Source organism: Myodes glareolus, chromosome 11 (genome assembly GCF_982192425.1).
Source record: "Myodes glareolus chromosome 11, mMyoGla1.1, whole genome shotgun sequence".
In the NCBI taxonomy this organism is placed as follows: domain Eukaryota; kingdom Metazoa; phylum Chordata; class Mammalia; order Rodentia; family Cricetidae; genus Myodes; species Myodes glareolus.
In genome coordinates, this window is record NC_142036.1 from 66,789,956 (window position 1) to 66,817,749 (window position 27,794).

A 27,794-nucleotide genomic window follows, 5' to 3' on the forward strand; every position below is an offset into this window, starting at 1 on the left:
TGGAAATGTGGCTCGCGCATTCCTGACAATATTTGGAACCCTGGTAGGAGGGCTGCAATGTCGAGTTACTTTAACAATACTGAACTGCTAGTAGTCACCTTTCCCATGTGTGGAAATCTGCACAGGTGATGAAAACCAGTGGTGAATTAAAGGGTGAAAATCACTTCTCAAACGCTCAACACATGAGATCATGAATCATCTAAGGTGAAGACCCAAGGATTTATTGGCACATGTGCATTCAGCTCACCCGTCTGGACTCTGATTTCATACTGCAGTGAATCTTGAAGTACCACTTGCACCTTTTTTGTGCATTAACCAGAAAAAAATTTCTAACTGTGGTAAAAGCTATTAAAATATGACTCATTTTCCAACCTACATGACACTAGATTTAATATACTTCATTTGAAAGAATACATTAATATATATATGTATATATATATACACATAGATACATACATATACACACAAGCAGACATGCAGATATACATAAAATATATGTGTATACACCATTTTCTTATTATTATTTGTGCATGGGTGTGTGTCTGTGTGTGTGTGTATAAAGGTATGTGTGTGCAGATCAGACAATAGCTTTGCAGAGTTACTCCTCTCCTTCAACCATAGGATCTAGGGATTGAACTCGGGTTGTTCAATTTGCCCAGCAGGCACGTTTACACATGATGCATCTCTTAGGCCCTGAAAATTATATTTTATGTTAATATATAATTGGCTTTAAAGTTCTTTATTAAAGAAAAAAAAGTCACTTAAATTTCTCAGTTTTCCTCTCCGATAGATAACATTAATTGACTTAATTAACTTGTACCTTTTTAATTATTCAAGACAGGTTTTTTTTTTTTCTCACTGTGTAGCCCTTGCTGTCCTGGAACTCACTCTGTAGACCAGGATGACATTGAGTTCACAGAGATCTGACTGCCCCTGTTTCCCTAGAGCTGGGATTAAAGGTGTGGGCCACCATCATTCGGCAGCATAATTCACTTTAACGATCATTCTTTGGATATCTTTACACAATTTTACAAAGTGTCCAAAGCATTTGATAGTAAAAAACTTGGATTCTTCAAAACCTTAGTTCAAGAAGTTCTTTAAAAAAGAAATTATAGGGCTGGCAAAATGGTTCGGTGGGTAGAAAGAATGATTTGTCGTATTAGTTTGATGGCCTGAGCTCAATCCCTAGAATCCACATGAAAACAAGATGCAGCAGAGGCCAGCTAAACTGGAGTTTAAGGTGGAGCAAAAACAGAGACCCTGCCTCGCTCGGAAAGGTGGAAGGACAGAGCCAACTCCTGAAAACCTGTCTGACCTCTACACATGTACTGCAGCATAGACACACCTGTACACACACACACAACACATACACAACATATACACAACACACAAACATCATGCACACATAACAAACAACACACACAATACGCACACAACACACTACACATAAATACCATACATACACAAAACACACCACATACACAACACACATACACACAAACACCACACACAACACATACAATGCACAAACAATACACATACAACACACACAATATACTACACACAACACACAAGCACCACACACAACACACACACAAGCACCATACAATGCAACATACATACACATAACACACACACACGAATACCACACACACATCACATGCATAAACGCCACACACACAAACACCACACACATACCACACCTTACCACACACACACAACACACCACACACATAGACACAAAGACACAATTTTTAAAACACAATGTATCACATTTCTCTTTAATATTGCAAGTATATGTCACACTGTAGGCATTTTATCACTATTTGTAATGAGCAGATGAATAATGGAAGAGAAATTGTTTCAGTTTTCATCGACCACATAATTAACCTTTACTAGAATACTTACAGTAGCGTACTGCTGTCTTATTGGCCTAGGTACTGAAGGAATCACTCCTGGACGAGAACTGTTCTTCTTCTGCCCCTTCTACCAGCCTTGTCTAAAGCAGTTCAGGGAGTAGACTGAGTCAAGCTTCTATTGATGATTTCCATTGAAGATGATTAATGACCTGCACTGGTACTACCTTGTAATCGGAGACTATTCTTTGTTTACCATCCACCCAGACCCAAGTAATCACACAAAAACTATATTAATTACAACACTGTTTGGCCAATGGCTTAGGCGTATTACTAGCTAGCTGTTACATCTTAAATTAACCCATTTCTATTAATCTTTGTATCACCATGAGGCTGTGGCATACTGGTAAGGTTCCAGCATCTTTCTCCTCTGACAGCTGTGTGGCATCTCCCTGACTCTGCCTTCTTTCTCCCTGCATTCAGTTTAGTTTTCTTGCCTACCTATATTTCTGCCCTACTATAGCCAAAGTAGCTTCTTTATTAACCAATGGTAATAAAACATATTCACAGTATAGAGAGGGAAAGCCCACAACATTACCTTGAGGCAGCTACCCTAGATACAGGTTGAGCCCACAGCCGCCTATGATAAGGTGCCAGTTGGTCTATCCACACACCATTGGCAAGTGGCTACTAGTGCCACCACACACATGGGCCTCAGGCAGGCCATTTGCAAACAAAAGGGAATAAAGACCAAGTCCAACCCAAAGCATCTGTAAGTGTAGCAGGTCTACCACTTGTGGTATCCTTGTTGCTTACAGGCCCCAGGGCTTCATAAAAAGAGAAGGTTCTATATGTTCTGGATGCTATCCTAAAATGATGTGTGTTCTCACTATATATACACATATATGGGGTCATATTTTCAAATCTCTCATGTAAAGCAACCGATCATCATATCTTCTGAAGAAAACAGCTCTCTGCAAACACTCAGTCCATAGGAGAGCCACTATTACAAAGAAAGAGGATATTTAGTGAAGATGTTACCGTTATTGGCCGCTCCTTCAGAGTTTCCTGTGACTCTTTCTCCTCTGTTATCTCAGGTGTTTGTACTTGTGACTGAAGTGGTCTGAGGTACATTTGTTCCATCAGAGAAATACCCTTAACAAAAAAAGAAAAAGTTATGTCAACTTATAAAAATCACTGAAATGCATTATTTAATATCGCAAAGGCAATTAAAACAGTAAATTAGAAATATCTAAGAGTAATATAAAGCACTCAATAACATTCAGTAAATGAGAAAAAATTTTTTAAAAGCACATAAAACATTTTTGTGTGGCTGAACATGGTGATACATGCCTTTAAACCCACTACTTAGGAAACATAAGCAGACAGATCTCTGAGTTAGAGGCCAGCCTGGTCTACATAATGAATTCAAGCCCATTCATGGTGTGGGAGAATGGTCTGTATTCTGTCAATTATATTTTAAATAAATGCTGATTGGTCAGTAGCCAGGCAGGAAGTATAGGCAGGAAACCAGACAGGAAGTAGAGGTGGGTCAATGAGAACAGGAGAATTCTGGGAAGAGTCCTGGCCTGGCCACAGAAGAAGCAAGATGTGACTACCTTGCTGAAAAAGGTACTGAGCCATGTGGCTAACACAGATAAGAATAATGGACTAATATAAGTTCTAAGAGTTAATAAGAAGCCTGAGATACTAGGCCAATCAGTTTATATCTAATGTAGACCTCTGTGTGATTTCTTTGGGACTTAACAATTGCAGGAACCGGGCAAGACAGGAAATCCGGTCAACACATTCAGGCCTTATAGTGATACCCTGTCATCACACACATGCACCCCCAAAATGTTTATTCTATTTCACGGACATTTAGATTGTTGACTGTTATAAATCAATGATTAAATTTAATAATACAGTTATAGCCAGGCAGTGGTGACACACACACCATTAGTCCCAGCACTTGGAAGGTAAAGATGGGCAGATCTCTGTGAGTTTGAGGCCACCCTGGTCTAGAAGAGCTAGTTCCAGGACAGGCTCCAAAGCTACAGAGAAACCCTGTCTCAAAAAAAAAATAAATACAACTATATAATATTACATCAGCTACTCTAAAACACTACCATTTAATCAGGCATTATAAAGCAGTATACAAGAAACAAATTAAATCTAAAATTTAATCCAGGCAAAAGCAAAAAGGAATATGAATACATCTTAAACACCGCTGCCTGGCACTGTGTCACTTTTACCATAAATAATGCTGGTTGTAATAACCAGCACTCTGCTTAGCTGTGGTCATAAGAAGACATTACAAGGAGAGACAAGAATCAAGAGACTCTGGTTCTGTGTAAACTATAAGTCCACATATCTGATGTCACTAGGCAAGTTAGTTTGCCTACTTTTACCTCAGGTTTATCATCCAAGCACTCAACTGTATAACTTTTTAAGACCACTTTCTCCTCTAGCCTTTTAGTAACATCAATAGTAAAATCTAAAAATATCCAGACACAAAACATCCAGAAAATCTTACACACTATGAAAAGACATAACTTATAAATGATAGGGGTAGACAAGGAAGAAACAGAGGCACAGAAAATTACTTTTTAAAAAAACATAAAGGAACCCTAAATAAGCAGGTACCTCTGAAGGCACAAGAAATATACAGCATACCAAATAGAGCAAATCAGAAAATAAACTCCCCGGGACACATAATAATCAGAACATTGTGTTGTGGGATATGTGTACACTGTGTAAAGGTGTATTGGTATGCTTGGTGTGATGTGAGATGTCCTTCTGAATATGTGTTGCTTTTATTGGTTGATGAATAAAGCTTTTTTGATCAATGGCAGGGCAGAATAAAGCCAGGCAGGATTTCTGAACAGAGATATAAAGAGAGAGTAGGCAGAGTAGAAGAGATGCCGTGAAGCTCATCAAAGGAGGACATCAAAACCTTACTGGTAAGTCACAGAGTCATGGTGATTAACGGATTAACAGAAATGGATTAATTTAAGATGTAAGAGCTAACTAGGAATATGCCTGAGCCATTGGCCAAACAGAGTTGTAATTAATGTTGTTTGTGTGTGATTATTTGGGTTGGGGTGGACAGGAAATGAAAGCACAATCTCTGATTACACTGGTGTAATAAGCAGCTGAATGGGCTACAGCTAGGCAGGGGATACAGATGGGATTCTGGGCAGAGAGAGAGGAGGTAGGAGATAAATCTAAGCTTGCGAGAGACACAGAGACATGGAGGAAGCAGGATGTATGGTCCTTGACAGAATGTAGGTTAAGAGAAATTGATTAATTTAAGTTATAGGAGCTAGTTAAAAACAAGCCTAAGCTAAGGTCAAGCTTTCAAAATTAATAAGTTTCCATGTCATTATTTATGAGCTGGAAGCCCAAAGAAAAGTCCAACTACAACACTAAGTGTAATAAACCAAAAATCAACAATAACAAAAGGATATTAAAAATTACAAAGTTAAAAAGAAAAACTAAGTCACATATAAAGGCAGGTCCAAAAGAATAACATCTGACTTTTAAATGGCGACTCTAAAACCAAAAGAGCCTGGAAAGATGTTCTACAAATGTGAGGGACAAAAATGTCAGCAAAACTATCAATCACAATCAACTGAGAAAACATTCACAAGGGAGGGGAGATGAGCAATTTCTATCTACCAATACAGCTTTAAAGAAGGGACTAAAAGGAAAACTTTATTCTGAAGAGGTTAATCAAGAAGACACAATGAACAACTTGTTCATAAGAACAAAATAGCAGGAATCATTGAATGCTGTTCATTGACAACTACCAATACTAATGGTTTCAATTACCCTATAAAAAAGAGACAGACTAACAGACTGGATTAGAAAAAGAGGACCCTTCTTTCTGCTGTATCCAAGCAACAATTCTCACTATCAAGAACAGACATCACCTCATGATAAAAGAATATGTGAAGATATTAAAAACAAATGAACTCAAGTAGCAAGCAAGTGTAGCAATTTTAATATCTGACAAAATTGAAATCAAACCAAAACTAATCAGAAGAGAATGGAAGAATACTACATATTCATTAAAAGAAAAAAAGTCCACCAAGAGAATATTGCAATTGCAGTAACTGGAAATAGATCTACCTCGAGATCCCACTATACCACTTTAGACATATACCCAAAGGACTCTACACCTGACTACAAAGATCCCTCCTCATTCATGTTCATTATTGTTCTGTTCATAACAACCAGAAATTATAAACAGTCTAAATGTCCATCAACTGAAGAATAGGTAATGAAAATGATATGTTCACACAATGGAGCATCATTAGCTGTTAAGAAAAATGAAATTCACAGATAAATGGATAGCACTAGAAAAACAAATCATTGTCAATGAGATAATCCAGACCCAACAAGACAAATATTGGATGCTTTCTTTTATATGCAGATGTTAGCTTTTAAGCTTTCAAAATGTGTGCTATAGTCTGAATAACCATAGAGGTTAGGTACCGAGAAAGGGACTGGGTCTAGGAGAGGTTCTTTCAAGGAAGGGGAGATAGAATATAGTATTATAAAGATACAAAGGGGAAAAGCTAGAATAGGGAGGGTAATTGGCAGAAAGGGGTGAAGGAGGGAATAAGTGGGAGGAAAATATAACACTAAACACCATTTGAAAAGTTATATGTAAACCTAGTATTGTGAAAGCTTCCTAAAATACAAACATATATGACAGGAATCTGAAAGAAGTCACCAAATAATAGGAAACACCATTTCCCATAGACATCTCATGCCACCAAGTAAAACCCCATTGCCAGGAATGGGTTACATTTTGCTGAGTCATTGGCTCAATGGGCCCCATGGAAACTCCCAAACACCACAGGCTATTGCCAAGGTTATCGGTTGCTCTCCACAAGCTGAAGGTAAAGCCCTATTATTGAAGACAACACTTACGTATGTCATCAAACAAAAAGTCAAGCTAGTGCCTAAATAGAAGCTTTCCTCCTACTGGCAGGTACTTTGCATCCTACCAGAAAAGAAAAGTAATCATCAATATTACTCATCTCTTAATCCTGTGACCTAAAACAATAGCATGCCTGCAAGAGACATTGGTGGAATAGTGACACAAATGTTATGGGAGTAACCAACTACTTTTTATTGAAATTTTTGTGGAATGTTTTTGTTGCTTTTTGCCTTTACTTCTTGTTGTTTGTTTGCTTGTTTGTTTAAGGAAGAATGAGAAAAAAATAAAGTTCAGTGGGTAGGGAAGTGACAGGAAATTAGGAGAGAGAAAAAACATGATCAAAATATAGTGTATGAAGAAAAGTTTTTCAATAAAAAAGTAAAACACAATGTGAAGTTCCCCAACTTTAGGATGGCTATTCTAGCTGTATAGAAGTGCACTGGAGATACATTGGTTTTATATATGGTCAACCTTTGGTGTTTTTAGTCTCAATTTTTTGCAGTAAAGTTTCAATTTAGAAAAACATTGCCAATTAAAAATATCAAATATCACAAATAAGATATTGTATAAACATATTTACTTGGCATATCCAGAACAGGTAAATCCATTGAGACAGAAAGTCAATGAGAGGCATCTAAAAGGTTGGAGAATGGGCAAAGATCAGAAAATCGAGAATGATCAATGACACAAAGTGTCTTTTAGGGTGAAGAAAGTTTGAAAACTATATAAACGTGACAATTGTTCAACAGTTCACTTCTAGATTTTTTTGTTTTCATTAATACAGCAACAGTCATTATAATAATATACTATTCATTGATAAAAATGAGTGTATTTTTGTTTTTAAACTAATAAACCCTGATCAACTCATACTCAATATTTTAAAGATACATATTATAAAAAGCAACAATTTTGCTAGACATGGTTAGGCATAAGATGTCTATAGGAAATTGTATCTCCTATTATTTGGAGACATGCCTTAATCTCCGCACTTGGTAGGCGGAGACAGACAAACCACTTTGTTTTCTAGAACAGCCTCATCTATTTAGACCAATAGTAAGACCAGACAAGACTACACAGTGAGACCCTGTATCAAAAAAAATTAAATCAACAACTTATTGATCACAAAAATGTTGTTGATAAGCAATAGAAATTTTAGTGACAAACACACAAATGGAAGGTAATAGACAAGTTTCACACATTGAGAAAAGCATAGCCAGACAGAGACAGCGCCCACCTATAATCCCAAATACTGGAGAGGCTGAGGCACAAAGACAGGAAGGCCTCTCTGGGCTACAGAGCGAACTCAAAAACAGTACGTATAATTTATTAAGACCCTCTTTCTCCCCATGTCAAAAGGTGGCAAAAGGAATGGAGACAGAGGTCAGTGTTCCAAGCACTTTCCCAGCAAGCACAAGATTTCCATGGCCCTAGGGTCAATCTCAAGAGAGAATAAGCATATGAAGGCATTAGTTTTTAGGCCATAGCATACCCAAACCCAGTCCTCAAGGTAGTGCTGAAGCAGGAACATCATGAATTTGAAGCTAGTCTAGGCTACACAGTGAGTGTAAAATCCAGCCTGGATTATACAGGGAGATTCTATCTTTAAAAAAATCATGAATGTATAAATCAAATAAATTAACATAGTCTAAGTGAAATCAAACAGAGAAGATAGTGTTGGTAAGGCAACTGTTAAGTACATGAGCCCTGCTTTGGGTTTTAAATCTTTACTCTGTTCAAGTTAGGGAATCTCAAGCAATTACTGAATCTGTCCAAATGTCAGTTTTATAACATAGGGATAATAATAATCCATGCCTCATGCTTATGATGAGGCTGAGACAACAAATGACAACAGAACATGCCTGAGAGTTAACAGATACTAATATTTACACTAAAGATCAAAGTAAGGATGCTTACTATTACTATCAACATTTGGTTTTGTAGTTGGAATTTCAAATGTGAAACAACACAATTATGTATTTATAAGAAATGGATTAATTAGAGGTTATGACTATCAAAAGAGAAATCATGAAGAAGTACACCCAGCATTCCATGTAATAATATAAAGTTCGCATGAGTCAAAAACTGTATCTTACCAGGGGAATTTTCTGCATCTACAACAAGATGTGGAAATTCTCTGAACACACTTTAAAATTATGTAAATATCTGAAACCATAGGAGGCTGAGAATAGTCCAACTTCACAATCCTCAATACATTTATCATCCATTCGAAAAATGTTTCCTTCAGTGTCTAATGTGGTATACAAAAGTGTCAGAGCTAGAAGGCATTGGGAAAATCAGTTTCACTGAAGAGAGCCCAAATGCCACAGACAATAAAAACCAAGCACTGAAGCCCAAAGAGTGTCACGTCTTCAAAGCAAACCAAGCAATCACAGAGCCTTCCAGGCAATTGGAGGCAAGCAGATGAATGGGCCAGTAACACAAACAGTAGCTATCTTCTGGCCTGGGCAGCTGGCTCCGTGTTTTTTCAGTTGTCAGAGAAAGAATGAGGAGTAAACCCCATGGGCACACTTCCTGCCACGAAATCCAACGTCTTCCTAAATGACAGTGTCCTCGATGATGTGAGTCAAGAGTCTGATTCTAACACATGCCTTCCTATGATGTCATCAGTATATCATCAGAGTAAACCACCTTCAAGTGAAGGACCACGAAGTTCAAATTTCAAAAAAGGAGAAAAAGGCAGTCCGTGGCCCTGAATAGGTACTTGTCCACACCTGTTTGAAAATACCCTGATTTGTGTTACAATCCCTTGCTCCCTGCAGGTACAAACCTGAAGGCAGGCGCTGGCTGGCAGGGCTCTACCTGCAGGGACAGGAATGCATCAGGGTCGCTTTGCATTCAGTCTTCCCAGTCTTACTTTTGTCCCAGTTAAATATTTTATATCATTTTATATTGTTATCATGTATGATCTGACCCTAAATTCAATAGAACTGCCAGTACTGAAAAAATATATGATTTCAAATAAGACCGAAACTGAGTGGCTGTTATATAAATGTAAATATCAAAACTGCTGGAGGAGTCATTGTTAACTGTGCAAGGCATCTGCTCCAAAAAGTTCTCAAGCCTTTTCAAAAGATTCAGTATTTCTAGAAACACAGTATTGCTGTATTTCAAGGAAGATGGAATATCTCTTCAGTAAATGTCCTTTACTACAGAATTATAGATACACTGTGTTAAAACTATTGAGTTTTTTCATGAAATAGGTTATTCAAGACAGAAAAATCTGACACAGCGGTGTCTTAAACAATCAACTTGAAACAGTCTAGCGTCACCTGAGCAATCCCAGCTGAGAAATTTCCCAGGTCCTGTAAGCATGTCTGTGGGAACTGTCTTGACTGTTCACTGACATGGGAGGTTCCAGCAAACTATGGGTGCTACCATTCCCTAGGCAGGCAGTCCTGGGCTGCTTAAGAAAATGCACCAGCTAGCCTACCAGATAGCCAGCAAACAGCCTTCCACCACGATTTCACCTCCAAGTTCCTGCTTGAGGTCTCGAACTGACTTCTCCCAGTGATGGACTATAGCCCGTAAGCTGAGATAAAACCTTGTCGGGCCTACATTGCTTTAGGTTATGCTACTTGTCAGCAAAACTAGAACAAGAAATAAACAGAAAAATATTTCAAGAATATGACAGAGCCCAAGGCTAAGCAAGCTCCAATCTTCACTGGCTGTCCTCCCCACTAGAAATGACAACTCACCTGGGTTTTCTCTTTCAGGAACATATAAAGAAATGTGACTCAAAAATAAAAGTAATAATAATAATAATAAAACTACTAAAAATGAAATTGGCAAAGTCAGACCTTCCTGGAAACGAAAATTACATAAATACATACTATTACAATTTACAAATACTACTTATAAGAAAGCAAATTGCTTTAACATTGATCTTACAAGGGAGAAGAATCCTGTAGAAGCAATACTAGTAAAAAAGAAAGGGCTTCAAAACAAAAGGAAGAAAGAAATTTGAGTAAATGTGTCTTCTAGGCTATAGCAGTTGTTATGTTGAAATGACATTCCTTTTGAATTAAGTAGCAAGTATTCAGGAAGTGACATCCCGGTGAGCTATGTGGGCTGCACCGTGCAACAGCACTTCAGTTAGGAATGCTGAGCAGTGCAGGGGCAGAAGGTAAGATTCCTTCCCCTGAGAAGAGGCAGTCAAGCTAGAGATGGAAAAAAAATCGACAAAAAATGTTTCGCAGACTGCAAAACAAGTATATTTAATCAAGCGTAAATATTATGCAAGGCTCCAGGTTCAATCCCCATATAAATTCAATTTATATACAAAGATGAAGATAAGACTATACAAAGCAGAAAATGTAGCTGTTCCTAGTGTGCCAGTAAAAAATTAATTTGAGGGAAGAGTTGGGTCCTTGGAGTGGGAGAGAAGGCAGTGAAAAATGAAGCATGGTTCTTATTTCATATCTTAATATAGGACCATGTGGAAATAATTGTGTGTCTATCATTTCTGAAAACTCATATACCTCTTATTTATTTAGTCAACAGTACTCTATAAAAGAGAAGTTTCCCCAGCTGGAGATACAGCTTAGGGCAGAGGAATTGCCTGTGATGTGGGAGGCCTTCAGTTTTTATCTCCATCTCAGCACGGCCAAGACTGTCTCAAATGTATAGATGATCTTATGGGACAAGGCCCTCGTTATTGCAGCACAAAACAACAGCAGCGATGACGTGAAAGACCTCAAGATGTATAGATGACTCTGTGGGACAAAGGGCAGGTGAAATATGCTCAGTGGGTATTACTAACACACGTGCTCCTCGTTTTATCTGTGAATTCTGCCACCGATCACTTCACTCTCTAATTTCCTCAGTTTGTATCCTGAAAACTCTCGTTTCCTTGTCCACCCCTCCCTACCTCCCCCCTGCCAGCCATGGTCTCTCTAACACCCTTTAGTCTTTTCCAGAATGTGGTAGCGTAAATTGTTCAGGAAATTGCCTTTTTAATGTTTCTTTCTTTCCACTTATTAATATATATTCAGTTATTTCCACACAGTAACTTTTGAGAGGTAGTAGAGAGTTTGAATTCAACATCATGAGAGGAAAGATGAAGCATGTTTGTATTTTTCTAAAATAATGCTAAATCTGACAATGTTTCGGTTTTTGCTACTTCTGAGTCAAATAATAAACATGATTAACCCCTTAAATATATCCTATTAGAAAACCATATGAAAATGTTATCTGAAAAATTCGAATTAAACAAGATGAGCCTACCCAATGTACAACAAAAAGATTTATAATACCATGTGTAGATCTTATTCCAAAAGGCTTCTGAGAGCTAGCATTCAAAGTTGTCCCCCAAGGACACCCAACTTCTGAGTAGGTCCCTCCTAAGTGAGCAAGCTGACTGTGTAATCTGTTAATGAGAGCAGAAGTGGACATGTGTGGCTACTCCATAAAACTCCCAACTTCTGCTGACTGTCTTCTATCACTTGGTTCTAGGAGGGCCATCCGGCATGACATCAGGTCAATCAAGCAGTCCTGTAGTGAGGAACTGCACCAAACAGCTTGCTCACTGTTGTGTCTGGGGAATCCTAGAAGCATATCCTTCAGATTCAGCCAAGATTTCAAATAACAAGGACCCAGACAAGACCTAGACCCAGTGCATGGTGTGCGGCCACACCACATAGACAGGAGGCTTCTAGACTCCTGACCCACAAAACCTGCATGAAATAACACATGTCCGCTGTTCAAAGCTGTCTAAGCTTTGGGGCAATTGATTTCACAGCAATGAAGAATGAAGAGACGTCCTAAGCTACAACACCAGTCCCAGGTATTTCCTAGAGAACCCATGACCTCAGTATCTTGTAACAGTCCTTATATTTGAGTATGTTTTCTTCTTCTTTGTTACCCTCACATAATTTTCTTAACTTTCTTAAAACAGATATTGTTTAGAAAAACCATTAAAAGGTAAACAATCTGCTGACAGAATTTCTAAGGAAAACAATAAGCACGTGTGTTAGTAATAAACACTGTGAATATTTCACCTGCCCTTTATCCCACAAAGTCATCCATACATCCTGAAATCATTTCTGTGGTTGCTGCTTGGTGTGGGAATTCCTTCTGTATATGTTAGTGAATAAAGAAGATTCCTTGGCCTGTGATAGGGCAGAGTAGAGCTAGGCAGGGGGAGGGGACTAAACTGAATGCTGGGAGAAAGAAGGCGGAGTCAGTGAGATGCCATGTAGCTGCCACCTGGGACAGACTTGCCAATGCATGAGCAAGCACAGTCTAAATCAGCTGATACCAGCTATGAGGCTTAGCTTTAATTATCAACTTGACAGAATTTAGATGTATATGGGAAAAGAGTCTCAGCTGTCTAATTGGGTTGGCCTGTGGGTGTGTACCCAAGGAATCGTTTTGCTTGTGCTAACTGAACTGGAAAGACCCAATCCATTGTGGGTAGGACCATTCCCTAGGAAAGGAGTTCTGAGCTCTCTGAGCCGGGACAAATGGAGCACAAGAGAGCAGGCCTTCAGTATTCAGCAAGTATTCTCTCACGTCTCTCTGCTCTTGACTGTGAATGTGATGTGACCATTATCTGAGTGTCTGTACAAATATCAGAAATAGGCCTCAAAGAACATTCCTTAATAGTTCCTGTTCTCCGTTATTCAAGGGTTACCCTAAAGAGAAATATTAATTAAAGTAAATGTCGTTTTTAAATATAGGGGAGGACCCATTTTCAATAAACTGGAATTCAGGTATGTCTAGAAATATCAGGAAAAATCGGATGGGACAGAATTCCCTAAATAATCTTCTCAGGAGTATTGAGACTCTCTTGGTTGCCATTCCAGAGAATTAAGAACTTGATCATTCTGCTTTGCATTTTCAAGGTTGTCAACTACTTTGAGGAAGTCCTTTGTAGGATGCCCACACTCCTACAGGAAATGTTCTGAAATGTCTTTTGTGATTATTTTCAAGGTCCTTTCAATACTCACACAAAATAAAATGTCTTTCTTCTTAATTGCTACACCTGGGTTTCTGATGCCAGATCATTTTACTTCATGGTGTCCACCATTTTATTTTTATTCATAAGTAAATGTCATAAGCGATATTTGCTAGTTACAAAATGTCTAATTTACCCCCAAAGGCTAGATACTTGAAAGAGATACAAGAAAGAAATAGAGAGAAAATATACTATGGGTTATGAAAGCTATCAAGTATTGAGCACCCTGTATGGCAAGGCCTAATGAACATGCCATGGGTATTTCATCTTTGTCTTCACAATAAACACACTTGGTAGTGGTACCTGTCATTATCACTTTGCGTATTAAAACAAACCAACCAGGTAAAGTTAAGAGAGGTGTGCAAGGCTGAAAAAGGCATAGCCTAGTGATTGTGTAGCTGAGTCCCTTCTCAATGCCCACGAATAAAAAGTAGGAGGTAGAAAGTGTCACACTAGTGTTCCTGAATGTTTCTATTTCTTGGGAATCCGAAGTCTTATTTCCGTTTAAAGTCTTTGGGGATCCTTTTGTGCACATGAGCCATGATGAATTACTCAGGGTTTGTAATTAGAAAAACAAAAACTGAGAACAGGATACTGTTTGCCTTTATTACCAATATAGTAGAAAGTTCTAGAAAATAAAATATTCATTTCAACCTGGCACCAAGGCAGTTCTTAAAAGTAAACCAGAACTGATCTCTGTACCCTATAAATCCTATGATTCCTGATCATAACACTGTAGCAAAATAGCAATACAAAAACAAAACAGCCAGGCTTGGTTTTGAAGTGCTAGAAAGAGCTAAAAATTCAAATTTAAAATAAAATGCAAGACAATATGAGACGTTAACATTTTTATTTGCATTTTTGTTGTTCTTTGCTTTTCAGGATCATTCTGCTTCTCTACTCTGAATATATTTATAATGTTATGTTTTTAAGGATTTGTCTTCACAGTATTACAATTCACAAGTATATCTCTGAGCATTGCTCCTGCTTTTCATGGCTAGAGATTGAAGCAAGAAGACACAAGCTAGTGGTTTAGCATCCAGAAAGGAGCAAGGTAGCAGTGGCAGTAACTGTTAGCGGACACCCTAAGAACAATCAAACACCTCACTTTCAGCATGGTCACACTTTTTCACTCAGCAGTGAAATCATAAAATTTAGAGATTAAGGAACAAGGTAAAGAGGAAAGCCACATGTTGGGAGAGGTAACTTGGTAGTCGAGTTTGCCTTGTACACAAAGGCTCTGGGCTCAATTCTCAATACTTTAAAAAGAAAAAATCAATTCTAAATTAAAATTAGTAGATCGTAATCAATGATAAAATCTAAAAATATTCCCTGTGGACCAGAAAACTGGAGAGAGTATACTTTAAACAAATTTAACTTTTACCTGAATACCAACTAGATATTTTTAAAATTCAAGGGATTAAATGCTTTGAGACAAAATTTAAAAAAAAATTCCAGAGCTGCTGTATCCTGTGAACAAGTTCAGGGCTAATTTCTAGCATCCTAGGCTCATGCTCAGTATTTTCTCCGCGGAAAGAGAATCTCGAGACGCATGCGCAGAAGAAACAAGTGCCCTTAGCAGTTTTAACTGCACGAAGACCGTGTCTCCCAGTTGTGAACAAATGCAAGAAGGGAAGTTTGCTTTGGATGTGATTTAATAAGAACATCAACATGAATTCTACAGGCAGTTATTTATTTTTATGACTGACTCTTGCAATGCATGTAGTGAAACACCAGAGTATAAATGGATAAACAAAAGGGCCCATTAAAAATAACGACAAACATGGCTAAGCTGACAAGAGAGTGTCATGTAAATATTGTCTTATTATTTTACCAACATCTCTGAAAAGTAACCAACTCTTACAAATGGATGAAAAGCCAGGGTCGTGCTGAGCCCGCTGAAGAGTCGCCATGAGCAAGGCCCACCCTCCCGAACTGAAGAAATTTATGGACAAGAAGTTATCATTGAAGTTAAATGGTGGCAGACATGTACAAGGAATACTTCGGGGCTTTGATCCCTTTATGAATCTTGTCATTGATGAGTGTGTGGAGATGGCAACTAGTGGGCAACAGAATAACATCGGCATGGTGGTCATACGAGGAAACAGCATCATCATGTTAGAAGCCTTGGAAAGAGTCTAACCAGTGGCTGTTCAGCAGTGGAGTTCACATACTTCCCCGAAGGACTGTTTGACTTGGGTGTAGAATTGGGTCATGTACATTTTCATTTAAAAAAAAAAAGCTTTTTGCTAAATAAAAATAAACTTTTGTAATACTCAGAGTAAAAAAAAAAAAAAAAAAAAAAAAGAAAAGCCAGAAGGAAAGCAAGCCATACAGTTCCTCGTACAAAAACCTCAGGAAGGAACTAGAGACCCCAAACAACAAGGATGAATAGGCAACCAAGATCAGAAACAGTCTGCTCCGTTGACCCCGCTGTGCAATCACATAAGTCTTCTCCAACACCAGAGAAGGAACAAGACCTCCCCTGCAATATTAGTGAATTTCATACCTGCAGCCATAGACACCAGAAGACAGAACTACAAGTCCAAAATTCTGAGTAAAGGGATTTACAGCCTAGGATTCTACCACCAGCCAAGCTAAGGGAGACCAAATAATGAAATTCTCAGACGCGAAAATCTAACACTCATATACACAACCCAGACACACAGACACAGAAACACACACAGACACACACACACACACACACACACACACAGTTCCCACATCTCCTGCCTTCCCAGTAGATCAAAAAAGAGGGAAAATAGAAAACAACCAACACAAGATGTCAGAAAGCAGGCCAGAGCTAACTAAGGAGCAGATCAGAGAACATTCAAGCCTGACTGAGACCAAAGGCTCAAGAGAAGCCACTCAAAGAAAGAACAGGAAAGATTACTTGATGTGCCTAGATGCCTTCAGAAGACGGTTAATGCTTGTCTTCCTGACAAATCAATAGTGTACACATAAAAAAAACAGGAGAAAACCTTTGCAGGCATTGCTCCAGAAGGAAAAGCATTTACCTGAGAAATGTGATGTTCCCCCTTAACATCTGTGTAAGTATAGCACTTCAAACACAAAGAATTCGAATTCACTGTATTCGAAAGGTAAGAAAGTCTGTGCACTGTGGGAAATGGGGTGGGCTCTAGCAAAGACAACAAATTGCCAAACTCCACAGTGGGAGAGCAAAAGATTCTGCCCGGTGCGGGGAGAAGGGGAAAGCGAGCAGTGTCAGCCTGTGGCAGTGTGCACCTGCAAGCCCAGCACTGGGGAGGCTACCCAGGAAGATCATGAGGTCAAGGCCAGCTCGAGCTGCCAATGAGACCCTGCCTCAACAACATCCCTCGGGAAAAGAAAGGGGGGGGGGATGAAAAAAAAACTAGCAGCAATAGCATATGCTGTAGAAATACAAAATTATAAATATAAAATTATGTATAAATTGTGACAGCTAACCTTTTGAAAAGCAGCTATCTATGGGAGGCAGGAAGCAACAGGAGGGGACAAATGCTTAGTACAGAACCGTTCTTATGAGCCTAGTACTACACCAACTTCTCAAATGATGTTGATATATTAGTTTGACTGATATAAAAAGTATAACAGACATAGACATCAAAAATACTAAGCACTAAATATACTGCTTACGGTATCTTTAACCACTCTCTCCTCAGCCAGTAGGTCTTCTCTCCCTCTGCACATGAAGGAGAAATAGGAGAGCAGCAGGAGGGGCCAGGGAGCCAGGGAAGATCACAAAAACAAAGTCTATATAAAAATGCCAGGATGGGGAGCCTTGCTTCATACACTAATTCTCAAAGGTAACCAGCGCTAAGGAAAACGGAATACCCGGTAACTGCACATAGCTCACCTTAAGGGCTCATCGTCATCACCGCCACCAAATTCTGAGTCTGTCACTCAAATGTCTCTTGCTCTGGCTTATCTTGCGCCCCCGCTCTGTAGACATATAGCCCTAGATATAGTTTAGACATTCAGCTGTAGCCTTCGCTGCCACAAAGCAACAGAGGTATTACCTCTAGTGTGCTCCTTCTAGAACAGGAATCATATCTTGTCACTCACTGTCACCCAGCACGATCAGAATCAAGATGGAGCTCCTTCCGGCTGCCATGTGCTACCCACTGGCCACTTCCCTCCTGTTCCTGCACACTTGGCCTGACCCCAGCTCTATGCCTGACTCTAATTTAGACACAGATGTTTCTTCTATACTGATGTGCATATGTGAGAGATTACACACCCCCCTAACGTTTGGCACCTTTAAGACAGGTAACCACTAATTAAAGGAAAATTCGGTATTCAGTGATTCCAAAATTAATCACGATAGTCAAGTTTTTCTAAAAGCCAAGATGCCATCAATGTTTACTGAAGTTTCAAACAGTGACAGTAAATTCTAGCCAGGCTATAAACTGTAGTGACAACAGAGAGCAAGAACACAAGGAGAAGAGCCGGAAGAAAGAGAGAGTCCTGGGAAATTAGCTTCGCAATTGCAGTGTATCCGTGGGCAGAAAACCATTTTCCATCAGAAGAAGAAAAGGCTAAAACCAGACCCTGCAGCTGGTCTTAGAGGACATGTGGACGCAATATTAGACCTCCTATTTGCTTTCTGGGGAACTGTCATTAACTTTTAAAAGTCGTCCAGCCAGTTCTCAAACCCATGCCCCATCCAACCAACAAATGCTTAATTAGTTTTGGATCTTTGTTTAAACTGACGGCTGTGGTTCAAAAATCCCCCAAGGTCAGCATTGCAGTTTGCATCTTAAAACAGTCAAATGGCCTAAGGGTTTTCTGTGGTTTGGAGGTTGTTATTTTTCATTTTGGTTTGCAAAGGAACTGGTCCATAGCTCTGCGCCCTAATACGCCTTATTCAAATACAAAACCATTTTCATGGCATCTGAACCAATAAAAACAGAAAATGGAAACGTTGGTGATTCCTCACCTTTTCACTCTGCAGGCATCTACCAACCTTGGGGCCTGGCAGAGACCTTGGGAAGCAGGACCTAGTCAAAGAGGCCTGAAGCGATGTCAGCCAAGGCCCAGGGTTGGAGGGGGAACTCGCACTTTCCCATAGGAAAGCTTCAGAGGCCCTGCCTCTGAGGCTATGTACTCTCACTTTACAAATAATATTGGCAGGTTTATTTATCTAGTTTCTAAGCCCGAGGCAGAACAGAAATAAGATATTAGGACGAGAGCTTTGGGAGAGGACCTGCTTGCAGCACACCGAAAAACTGACTGCAAAACAGACAGCTGCAGTCTAATGGGAAGGAAGAAACAAAAAAACAAAAAAACAAAAAAAAAACGAAAACAATATTTCGAAAGGAAACAAAAGAATTCAAAGCACAGCTGCACGAAGGGGTGAGGCACACAAGTCACTCACCAGTAACACCTGGGAGTAGCGCACCCTAGGGAAGAACAGCATAAAGAAGTGACAGCAAAAACAGCGCCCTCCACTCTCATGGAAAGGAAGCTCCCAGAGCTCCTGCAGGGATACATTCCTAGAGGAAAGGGGGAGGAGATGCAAGGCAGGGGCCCTAAATCGTCAAAAACCAACAAACAAAACCCAGCACCAATTATAATTACTCAAAGGTGAAGGGATCCACAAACCAGCATAAGACTGAATTTTAAAATCCAGTTGGAAGACGTTGTATTGAGCTGTTGACCTTAAGTTGTAGGAGATTTTTAAATATCTACTCAACAATACAGAAAGGGAAGGATGCTACAGTCGCGGTTGGGTATCTAGAGCCTAGAGTTTGTTCCACTACTAACTGTAGGTGATGCTGGCATATTGGTTGTTTCCCATAGGTTCTGTTTTCACTTTTGTCTCTGGGGACACTAAGAGACAGCTGTGAAGTGATGATTCTCTACAACCCCTCCACTGCAGTTCTGCCTTCACCTGATTGTTCACTGTGGACACATGGACACAGGGAAAAGGAGCTACCCTAGATTGGTAAAAAAAAAAAAAAAAAAAAAAAAAAGGTTCTTCCTGGTTCTCAGGTTTCAAGGAAACCTGACACAAGGAACAGGAAAAAGTCACAACTGATTTCAGGTAAGAACTGAATTCCTTGGCCAGAGTAAACTGTCGGGGAAGTGCTGCATGCACGCATGCTGCTGGACTCTGGGACTCTGGGGTAAGGGGCTTCTACCCGGCTCTCGGTGACTAAGTCTGAGGAAACCAAAGGGAGACGTACACATGGAAAGTGGAGAACAGAAACGACCTGGGACCACTTCACAAGGAGAACCTAAAGGCACCAAGCTTGTAAAGAAAGAAACAGAGGTGTGGCGTGCCAAGGCAATGGGGCAGCATATGATTCTCACAGCGCTTACTAAGTGTGGCAAATTACTTCTGTGTGCCCCAGAAGCACATAAGGATTGGAATGTTTGGGGTACGGATGGATGCCTCAGTGAAAGGGTTCAGAATGGCATACAACGTAGGGATCCCACCATCTAGTCAACACACCCATTGGAAGTATATTTGACATGCTCAAAATCAACCCACACTATTTTACAGGTTACTGCACCAATAATCATAATAATAAATAATAATAATTTAATATGCCTTTTAAACACAAAACAGAAACCAAAGTCTACTGCCACAGCCTGCATAGGTTTAACAAGTCCTAGAAGACTTGCCAGTAAAATATAATAGTTTATAAATGTATGAGGCCAGATCTCATGCCATTTTCTATGTGTAAGCACAGAAAGGTGTGTCTGGTTAACTGCACTGTTATCCAGGCTTGGAACCCTGGGTCAGCTGTGGCCAATCGGCTCACAGCACTCTCATCACCAAACACACATGTGTCACTCTGCAATTACACACAAACATGCACACTGGATAAGGAAATCCATGCCGGAAGTGTAGAGTCGAGCATAATGAAATTAGCAGCCCTGTGAAACAGAGGAATGGAATCTGGGGGCGCGGGGGAGCAGTTCGAGACAGGGTTTCTCTGTGTGGCTTTGGAGCCTGTCCTGAAACTCTAGACCAAGCTGGCCTTGAACTCACAGAGATCCGCCTGCCTCAGCCTCCCAAGTGCTGGGATTAAAGGCATGCGCCACCACTGCCTGGCGAGAAGTGGATGTTCAGTAATAAGGAAACAGTATTAGAATGTTATTGCTAGTTGATGCATTTTTAACGAAACGCTCATTTTTTCAAGGATTATATACTAAAGCTGTTCACTTAATTTTTAATCAAGGTATTTATTTAATTAAGCTGCTATTCTCCTCCAAAACTATCCATGGAGGTCGATTTCTCTGTGTCTTGCATTTTCCTTTTTGCCAATCCATCCAGTACTCTTACCATCTGTTGATAAATTATTCTTCTTACCAGAAACGGATGTGTTAAGATTTCAAGCTACAAGATTTGTTTGGTTTGTTTCTTTGTTTTATCATACTTCATCACCCTGTCCCACGTCACAATACAGACTTGATGTTCCATTTAAGCAAAATATCATTTTTCCATTTTAAAAGTCCTTAACTGGCTTCAGCATACTTTCTATGTCTCTTGCTGAATACACACCACTCTGATATTAGGATCCTGTACTACGCTCTGATGCTGACAGCACTGCCTACACGGTTCTCCCATCCTCTGGTCCTTCTTGCACTCTATGGTTCTTTGTATTCTTCAGCCCAGACATGTTTATTACCAAGAGATAAAAGCTTGTGACAACTGCATTATAGGATTTCATTACAAGTTATTCTCAGTTTTCCTGTACATTACAAATAAGTCATACTGACATTGCTATGCAGATAGAAAATTGTGAACTTTATTTCATGGGATTAAAGGGGATAAAATATATCAAATAAGAAGGAAGAGCTAGAATGGCTCTCTCTGGCTACCTCTGGGATGTCATCTCCCCATCCAAGTCCTCTGGTTGCTCCAATACCACATGGGCACTTCTGCCTCAGGACTTTGCTGTTGCCCTTCCCTCTGCCTGGATCATTCCTCTCCCTTTCAATCACTGTATGCCTTGCCCTGTACTTCCTTCAGATGTGTGCTCAAATGACCTGGTCTCTTAAGACCCTTCCCTGGCCATCTTATTTAAATGACTCTGAAACTCCGCCACTCTCTGCCTCTTGCAGCATACAGTTATTGTCCTTAACTCGCTGACGATAATAAAATGCATCGCCAATTTGTCTTTTCTGTCGACGTCTTCTAGATCATAGCCTAAGAGAGCAGGAACTTCGTTTGTTTGCTTCTGTTTCTCAATCTGGCAAGAATCTTCCATGACAGGAATGCAATAACAGGTCCCTTACAGGTGCACAGCATACTAGTAGGAGTCTGAGCTGATGAATTAGATCCTTGGCCCTCCTTCCCAATCGAGGCTCCATAGACATGCTTTCTGGATACTAAATACGGCAGAGGTTCTTCTCCGCAAACAGTTTCCACTACTAAGAAGTGCTGAGAAGCCTTTGAACTTTCAAATTAGCAAAAACTCAAAGGTTATCAAATGCTAATCAAATAATGAACAAGGCTGGTAGAGAGACAGAAGCACACTGGTACCCATCTCTGGTGGAAATGCAGCGCATATGGCTTGATAGGGTTTGATGCAGTAATGTGTACTCGGAGCCTGTAAGTGCAATATTGTCTTTCACTGTGTGTTGCCTCATTTGTAATAATTTTGGAGCTGGAGAGATTGCTCAGCAGCTAAGTGCATTTGACACTCCTTCAGAGGACTAGTTTGGCTCCCAGCATCCACATTCAGTGGCTCATAAATGCTTGTAACTCCACTTTCAGGGGATCCAATGCCCTTTTTGGCTTAGACGAGCAACCATGCACTCAAGATAGAGCGTGCAAGTGTGTTCGTGCAGACACAACACAATTTTTTTCAGCTTCAATATTTCTTTTCTTATTAATTAAAACACAACTATTTTTAAAAGATAATTTTGTCGTCACAATATACATTCATAACTGTATGGCATTACTAGCTCCATTGTATAGATGAGAAAACTGAGGCACCCACACATTAATAAACTGCCCCAATAACTCGTCTCCCCTTTTTCAGAATAATAAAATGTAAGCATTACACGTGGCTTCCCACAACAATTATCTTATTTTTCTTCCTTCTTTGGGACTTAAATGTGCTTATATGCTAAAAACTGGGGTCAATAAAATATAAGCCAAAATTACAAGCAACTCTGGGCATGTGCTTCTCGTATTCAGTGGCCTCCTGTCAGCAAGAAGGCTGATGTGATCGATATCTGGTGCAGCCATATTGGACCTTAAGATGACCGTGGGAATGAGGGTCACAGGAGGTGGGGCCATCAGCTGACAGGAATCTAGATCTTGGTCTTGCCAGATGCCATATCTTTCCTGCACTAACATTTTACAAGACATTAAAAAAAAAAAAAAACAAGGAAGAAATAAACTTTGATGTAGTCTAAGCCACTGTTCCTTTGGGTTCCCTGGTTATCTGGATCTATAAACTCACCAAAACTAGTCCTGTCGGGCCTGCCACTTGCTCCTTGTTTCTTGTTAACATGGTGCTTGGCTAAACCGATTTGATTTCCTACCAGTGACAGTTTCTATGAATTATGCATCCCATTTAGCTTTTTCAAAAATTTCCCTTGTGAATAAGTATTTATTGTCTCTTCTCTTAACCCCAATGAGCAACAGGGCAGTCATACATAAAAACCCATTATGAGAATAATAGTCAGTAATCACTCTCCAGAATAATCGCCTGCCAAAGACAATGCGACGAGGTAGAGCTCCATAGCATATAAAACAATGGAGGGTGGCTCAGCTGACTCAATCTTCCTTTTCTTAAAAACCCTATTTCTAAGGATTAAGAGATGAAGATCTTAAGGTTTGAAACGTTCTTGAGGGGAAATCTCACTCAGATGATGAGGTCTGGCTCCATTAGGATCTGCTCCTGTGTGCCTAATAAATTTGTAGTGAGCCAAGCAAAGGGTAAGAATCTCACTGATGAAATTATCTGTAAAGGCTGGAGAAGACAGACAACCTCTTAAAAAGGTGGGCGATGAGAGATTTAGCTTATTAACAAGTAGAATAAATCTGTTGACCAATGTGTTGATTTATGTGGGAAAAGTTATCACAATAATACTTTAACCCCATGTAAATAATATCTGAAGCACTGACTTTCCCCTCCTGGCATGGGAGAATTCTTGGTAAGACACAGCCCATCTGTTGAGAATTTCCAGCAAGCCCCTAACTCACCGTATATGATAAGAAAGACTTCATATATAACAAAATATCTTTTCTTCTCCTAATACTGGGGACCCATAACTTCTAGCCGAGGAGGGAAAATACAGGTATTTAGTCTGAGAAAAACAGATCAAGGCTTTCCAACAAATACAGTTACTAAGATTAAAAAAAAAAAAAAAAAAAAAAAAAAAAAAAAAAAAAAAAAAAAAAAGCAAGCAGGTCTGTTACTCAGCCTTGTCTAACACGAAAGATCTAATCTTTTATACATGTGAAACTAATGCAGGTGAGCAGAATCCGGAGTGTGTGCCTGATGGTGCAGGCTAGGGAGCATGTAAATAGCTTCTGATGTGACCAGTGTCGTTTATCCCCCTCCGTAGCCTTTCAAAGGACAGCAATGTGTGGGATCCCTTACAGCTCCAGCTCCAGTCCCATCCCGTTTCCCTCCCCACTCACAGCAGGAAGCTAGGAGGAAATCTAACTGCTGCTGACTTTCCCCAGGTCCGGGTGGTCTCGACAAAACGTTCCTGAAGAGGCTGTAAGGCCAACCCACCACAGGAAGGTTCTCACGCCACAAACGTCTAAAAGCAGAGGGTTATGGTGAGAAATAATCTTACTATTTGAGCTCTGGGTCTTAAGGTAGACAAGGGGAAGAAGAATGGAAGACAAAGGGAAGGAGAGAGTGGAAAGTCCCAGAGTGACAGAAAACAAGTCACAACAATTCCGCACTCCCATCAGAAGTGCTCACTAGTCCAAGGCCCAACCTAATTGGCATAGGGCCTAGAAAAAACCACTTTCCTCAATGAGATCTGTTTCCTTATCTGTAGTACAGTGTGTGCATGTGTGTGTTTCCAGATCAACACAGTGTTTTAGGGCAAAACGGAGGCAAGAAACACTATGGGCAATTAATCCCCAGAACTCTGAAAGTTCTTTCTTATGTAATATCATGAAGTAAAATATGTCCAGGGCAGTGCATTAAATGAGGATGTGTTCCATTTTCATGGAATTTAACCTTTCATTCTGCCACGATCATGGAAACACACAATGAGAACATGTATGTCTAAGTCCATCAAGTCAATCCTCCCCACTTTGGTGAGACAAAGATTCAACACATTAGAAATGAAGTAAGGATGGGCCCTTAGAATAGCGGCCTTAAGGTGGAATATATATTCAGTACAATTAGAAATGCACTGTGCAGTCGCTAGCCTGTTTTCACTTGGGGTAAGAGATGCTTAATTGTGATTATAACTGGCTAGTTTTCAAGATTTTGGCTTTATTGTCAAAACTGTTTATCTACCTATCCTTAAAACCCACTTGTTTACCTAATCTATTTTAAAAACAAACACTTTAAAAAAAATACAGCTGCCTAGCTTCAGGCTGTTGGGAGTTACAGGATAGCTGAATTCAAGGCAACCAAATACTGCACTTTTCAGTAATAAAAAATAAAAAGTTCCTCGTGTCTAATAAGTTGGCGTGTAACTTCCCTGGGCTATGTAGTGGATTCAAACTGCTGTCAAGGCAGCCATATTGTTCTTAGCCTTGCTATCATCCTTACAAAGACATCCTTACTGTCTTTACTTGTATAGACTTTTCCCTCTAGTTTTACACAAAGTAAATAAAAGTCATCACTGGAAGCAACCAACAAAATGGTCTGAGAGCAGGGATGGTAGAGAAGGGTTGGATTAGCCAATGCAAAGCATGTAAGAAAAAGTGTTATGGAAACCCACCACACGCTGGTTTAGATATATTAAAGATACGTTAAAAGACACCAAAGAAACTTTTCATTTCTATTTGGGGTGGACGAGAGAGCCCCCTTCTTCCTCAGCAGGACCTTGCAAGGCAACTTCTGATCTTTCATGGCCAGGTCTCCGAAATTCATGCTGAGATTTCATTTGCTCCTCCGACCATTTGAGGAAAGATATGAACTGGGATTCTTCATAAACTACTGTGTTTTTCTTGAAGAAAATACCCTCCCATGTCCACATCCTTACTTTGTAACCTAACATAACAACAGACCACTCACTTTTGTAGCATATGTCCCAAAAACGATTATAAGCTGGTCCCATCTTTCTGTAGCCTAGACCTGTTCACATGATAGGCGAATAAAACTACCAGATTTTATATAATATACATCCTGACTTTAAATAACTTGAGGGTTTTTTTTGGCAAAGTACTATAAAATTAGAAGATATTGAAAAGTAGAAGATATTATTGATTTAATAATTAATACTAAGCTTATAGAGGAACCTGCTGTCACTGGTATACATCCCCTCCAAACAACACAGGTCTATCACCCTTCCTCTTGGTTTGGCACCATAGCAGGACAGTAAGAATTTATTGCTGAAGACACAGCATGTTTTGGTCTCAGGACATAGAGAAATCAAGCTGCATTGACTTGAAAACTTTCTCCGTCCTGGATAGCTTTCAAAGTGACAGAGGTGCTATATAACTGCTGGGGTGAAAAACCACCAATTTACTTACACGGTGGTGAAACCTGCATGCAACCTCCCAGGCAAGACATGCCCACAGGAGCAATGACTGGGGTAACCAATTGTTTTCTGACCAGATTCCAAGATGGCCCCACAGAAGATGATTTGTGCCTGGCATTGTAAACTTGGCTGAAAGCCTCTATCTGGGGAGGGAATATGCCCTAGTGGAGAAACCCACTACTCCACTACTGTTTTGCTAGAGGTACAGGTTGTCAAATTACTTTCTAATTATGTTTAATATAGACTAGTGATGCTCTCACACTTGGTATGAGATGCTTCTTCATACAGAGGGTAGCAGTCCACACAGGGACTCAGAGTTGGTCAAAGTGCTGAGAATAAGTGACTTGAATGCTCGTCCCAAACTGAGACATTAGTATCAATGCCCTCAGTGCTCAGAGCATCACAGAAGAGGGAGTAGAAAGAAATATAAGACCTGGAAGTGAACTGCAGTGCTGGGAAATGCTATCTGGCAGGCATAACTTCATCCTTGTACTCATGAGCACGGTGGCTACGGCTACCCATGGAATAGTCCTTCATCTTGTGTCATTGTATGTCACTGTGAGTAGTTTAATAAAGAAGATGGCTGGCCAATAGCTGGACAGGTAGAGGTTAGACAGGACTTGAGACAAAAAGAGAGAATGAAGAAAAAGGGGAGTAGTTTCAGAATCATGAGGAGACACGGAAAGAAAGAGATTCATTTGTCCTACTATGTGTCAGACAGTAGATAAGAAATATGGGTTAGTTAAAAATGTAAGAGTTAGCTAGTAACAAGCCTGAGCTATTGGCTAAGAATTTATAATTAACGATAAGTCTGTGTGGTTTTTGGGAACAGCTGCTGGGACACAGAGAAACTCCGCCCATAGTTACCAGCAGGAGACCTGAAGAGATCAACATGGATGAGGGAAGGGTTAGTAAGGCTTTAACCAAAGCTGAAGAATGATGGCTATTCACAGAGGGAAAGTCATTTTTCTCCCAGAGTGTGGCAACTGATAGGTTGCCCATGTTCATGTAGGCAGCACTAATTGGACTTAACTGGATGATAAATAGAATAAGGAAAACACAGGTGGGAGGGACACACTCTGGAGGGGCCTGGGTGGAGGGGAAAGAGGGAAGTTAGAGGTAGATATGATCAAAATACACTGTATATGAACATATATAGCTGAAAGAATAAAAAAAATATTTTTTACTTAGCTTCTCTAGGGTCGTGAACTATAGGCTCATTATTCTTTGCTTTACAGCTCATATCCACTTATGAGTGAGTATATACTATGTTCATCTTTCTGGGTCTAGGTTGCCACACTCAGAATGTTTTTTTCCTAGTTCCATCCATTTGCACACAAATTTCAAGATGTCATTAAAAAAAAGA

At 39.8% G+C, this 27,794-nt stretch overlaps 2 protein-coding genes across 3 annotated transcripts in view; one reads left to right on the forward strand and one right to left on the reverse strand.

Annotated features, from left to right (window-relative positions):
* The window catches only part of Ttc6 (tetratricopeptide repeat domain 6), a 154,267-nt gene that overhangs the window by 109,209 nt on the left and 17,264 nt on the right, over nucleotides 1–27,794 (reverse strand). For both annotated transcript variants that reach the window (XM_087911793.1, XM_087911794.1), the window contains exon 3: nucleotides 2,898–3,011. In XM_087911793.1, the coding sequence (XP_087767919.1) occupies nucleotides 2,898–3,011 (114 nt within the window). The remainder of the gene's footprint in view (nucleotides 1–2,897; nucleotides 3,012–27,794) is intronic.
* On the forward strand, nucleotides 15,673–16,058 carry LOC148120521 (small nuclear ribonucleoprotein G). Its single transcript, XM_087911797.1, has one exon. It carries the CDS (start codon nucleotides 15,695–15,697, stop codon nucleotides 15,923–15,925), a length of 231 nt encoding a protein of 76 aa, XP_087767923.1. The 5' UTR covers nucleotides 15,673–15,694; the 3' UTR covers nucleotides 15,926–16,058.

Coding starts and splice junctions, on each gene's coding strand:
- LOC148120521 (XM_087911797.1), top strand. CDS start 15,695: ATGAGCAAGGCCCACCCTCCCGAACTGAAGAAATTTATGGACAAGAAG.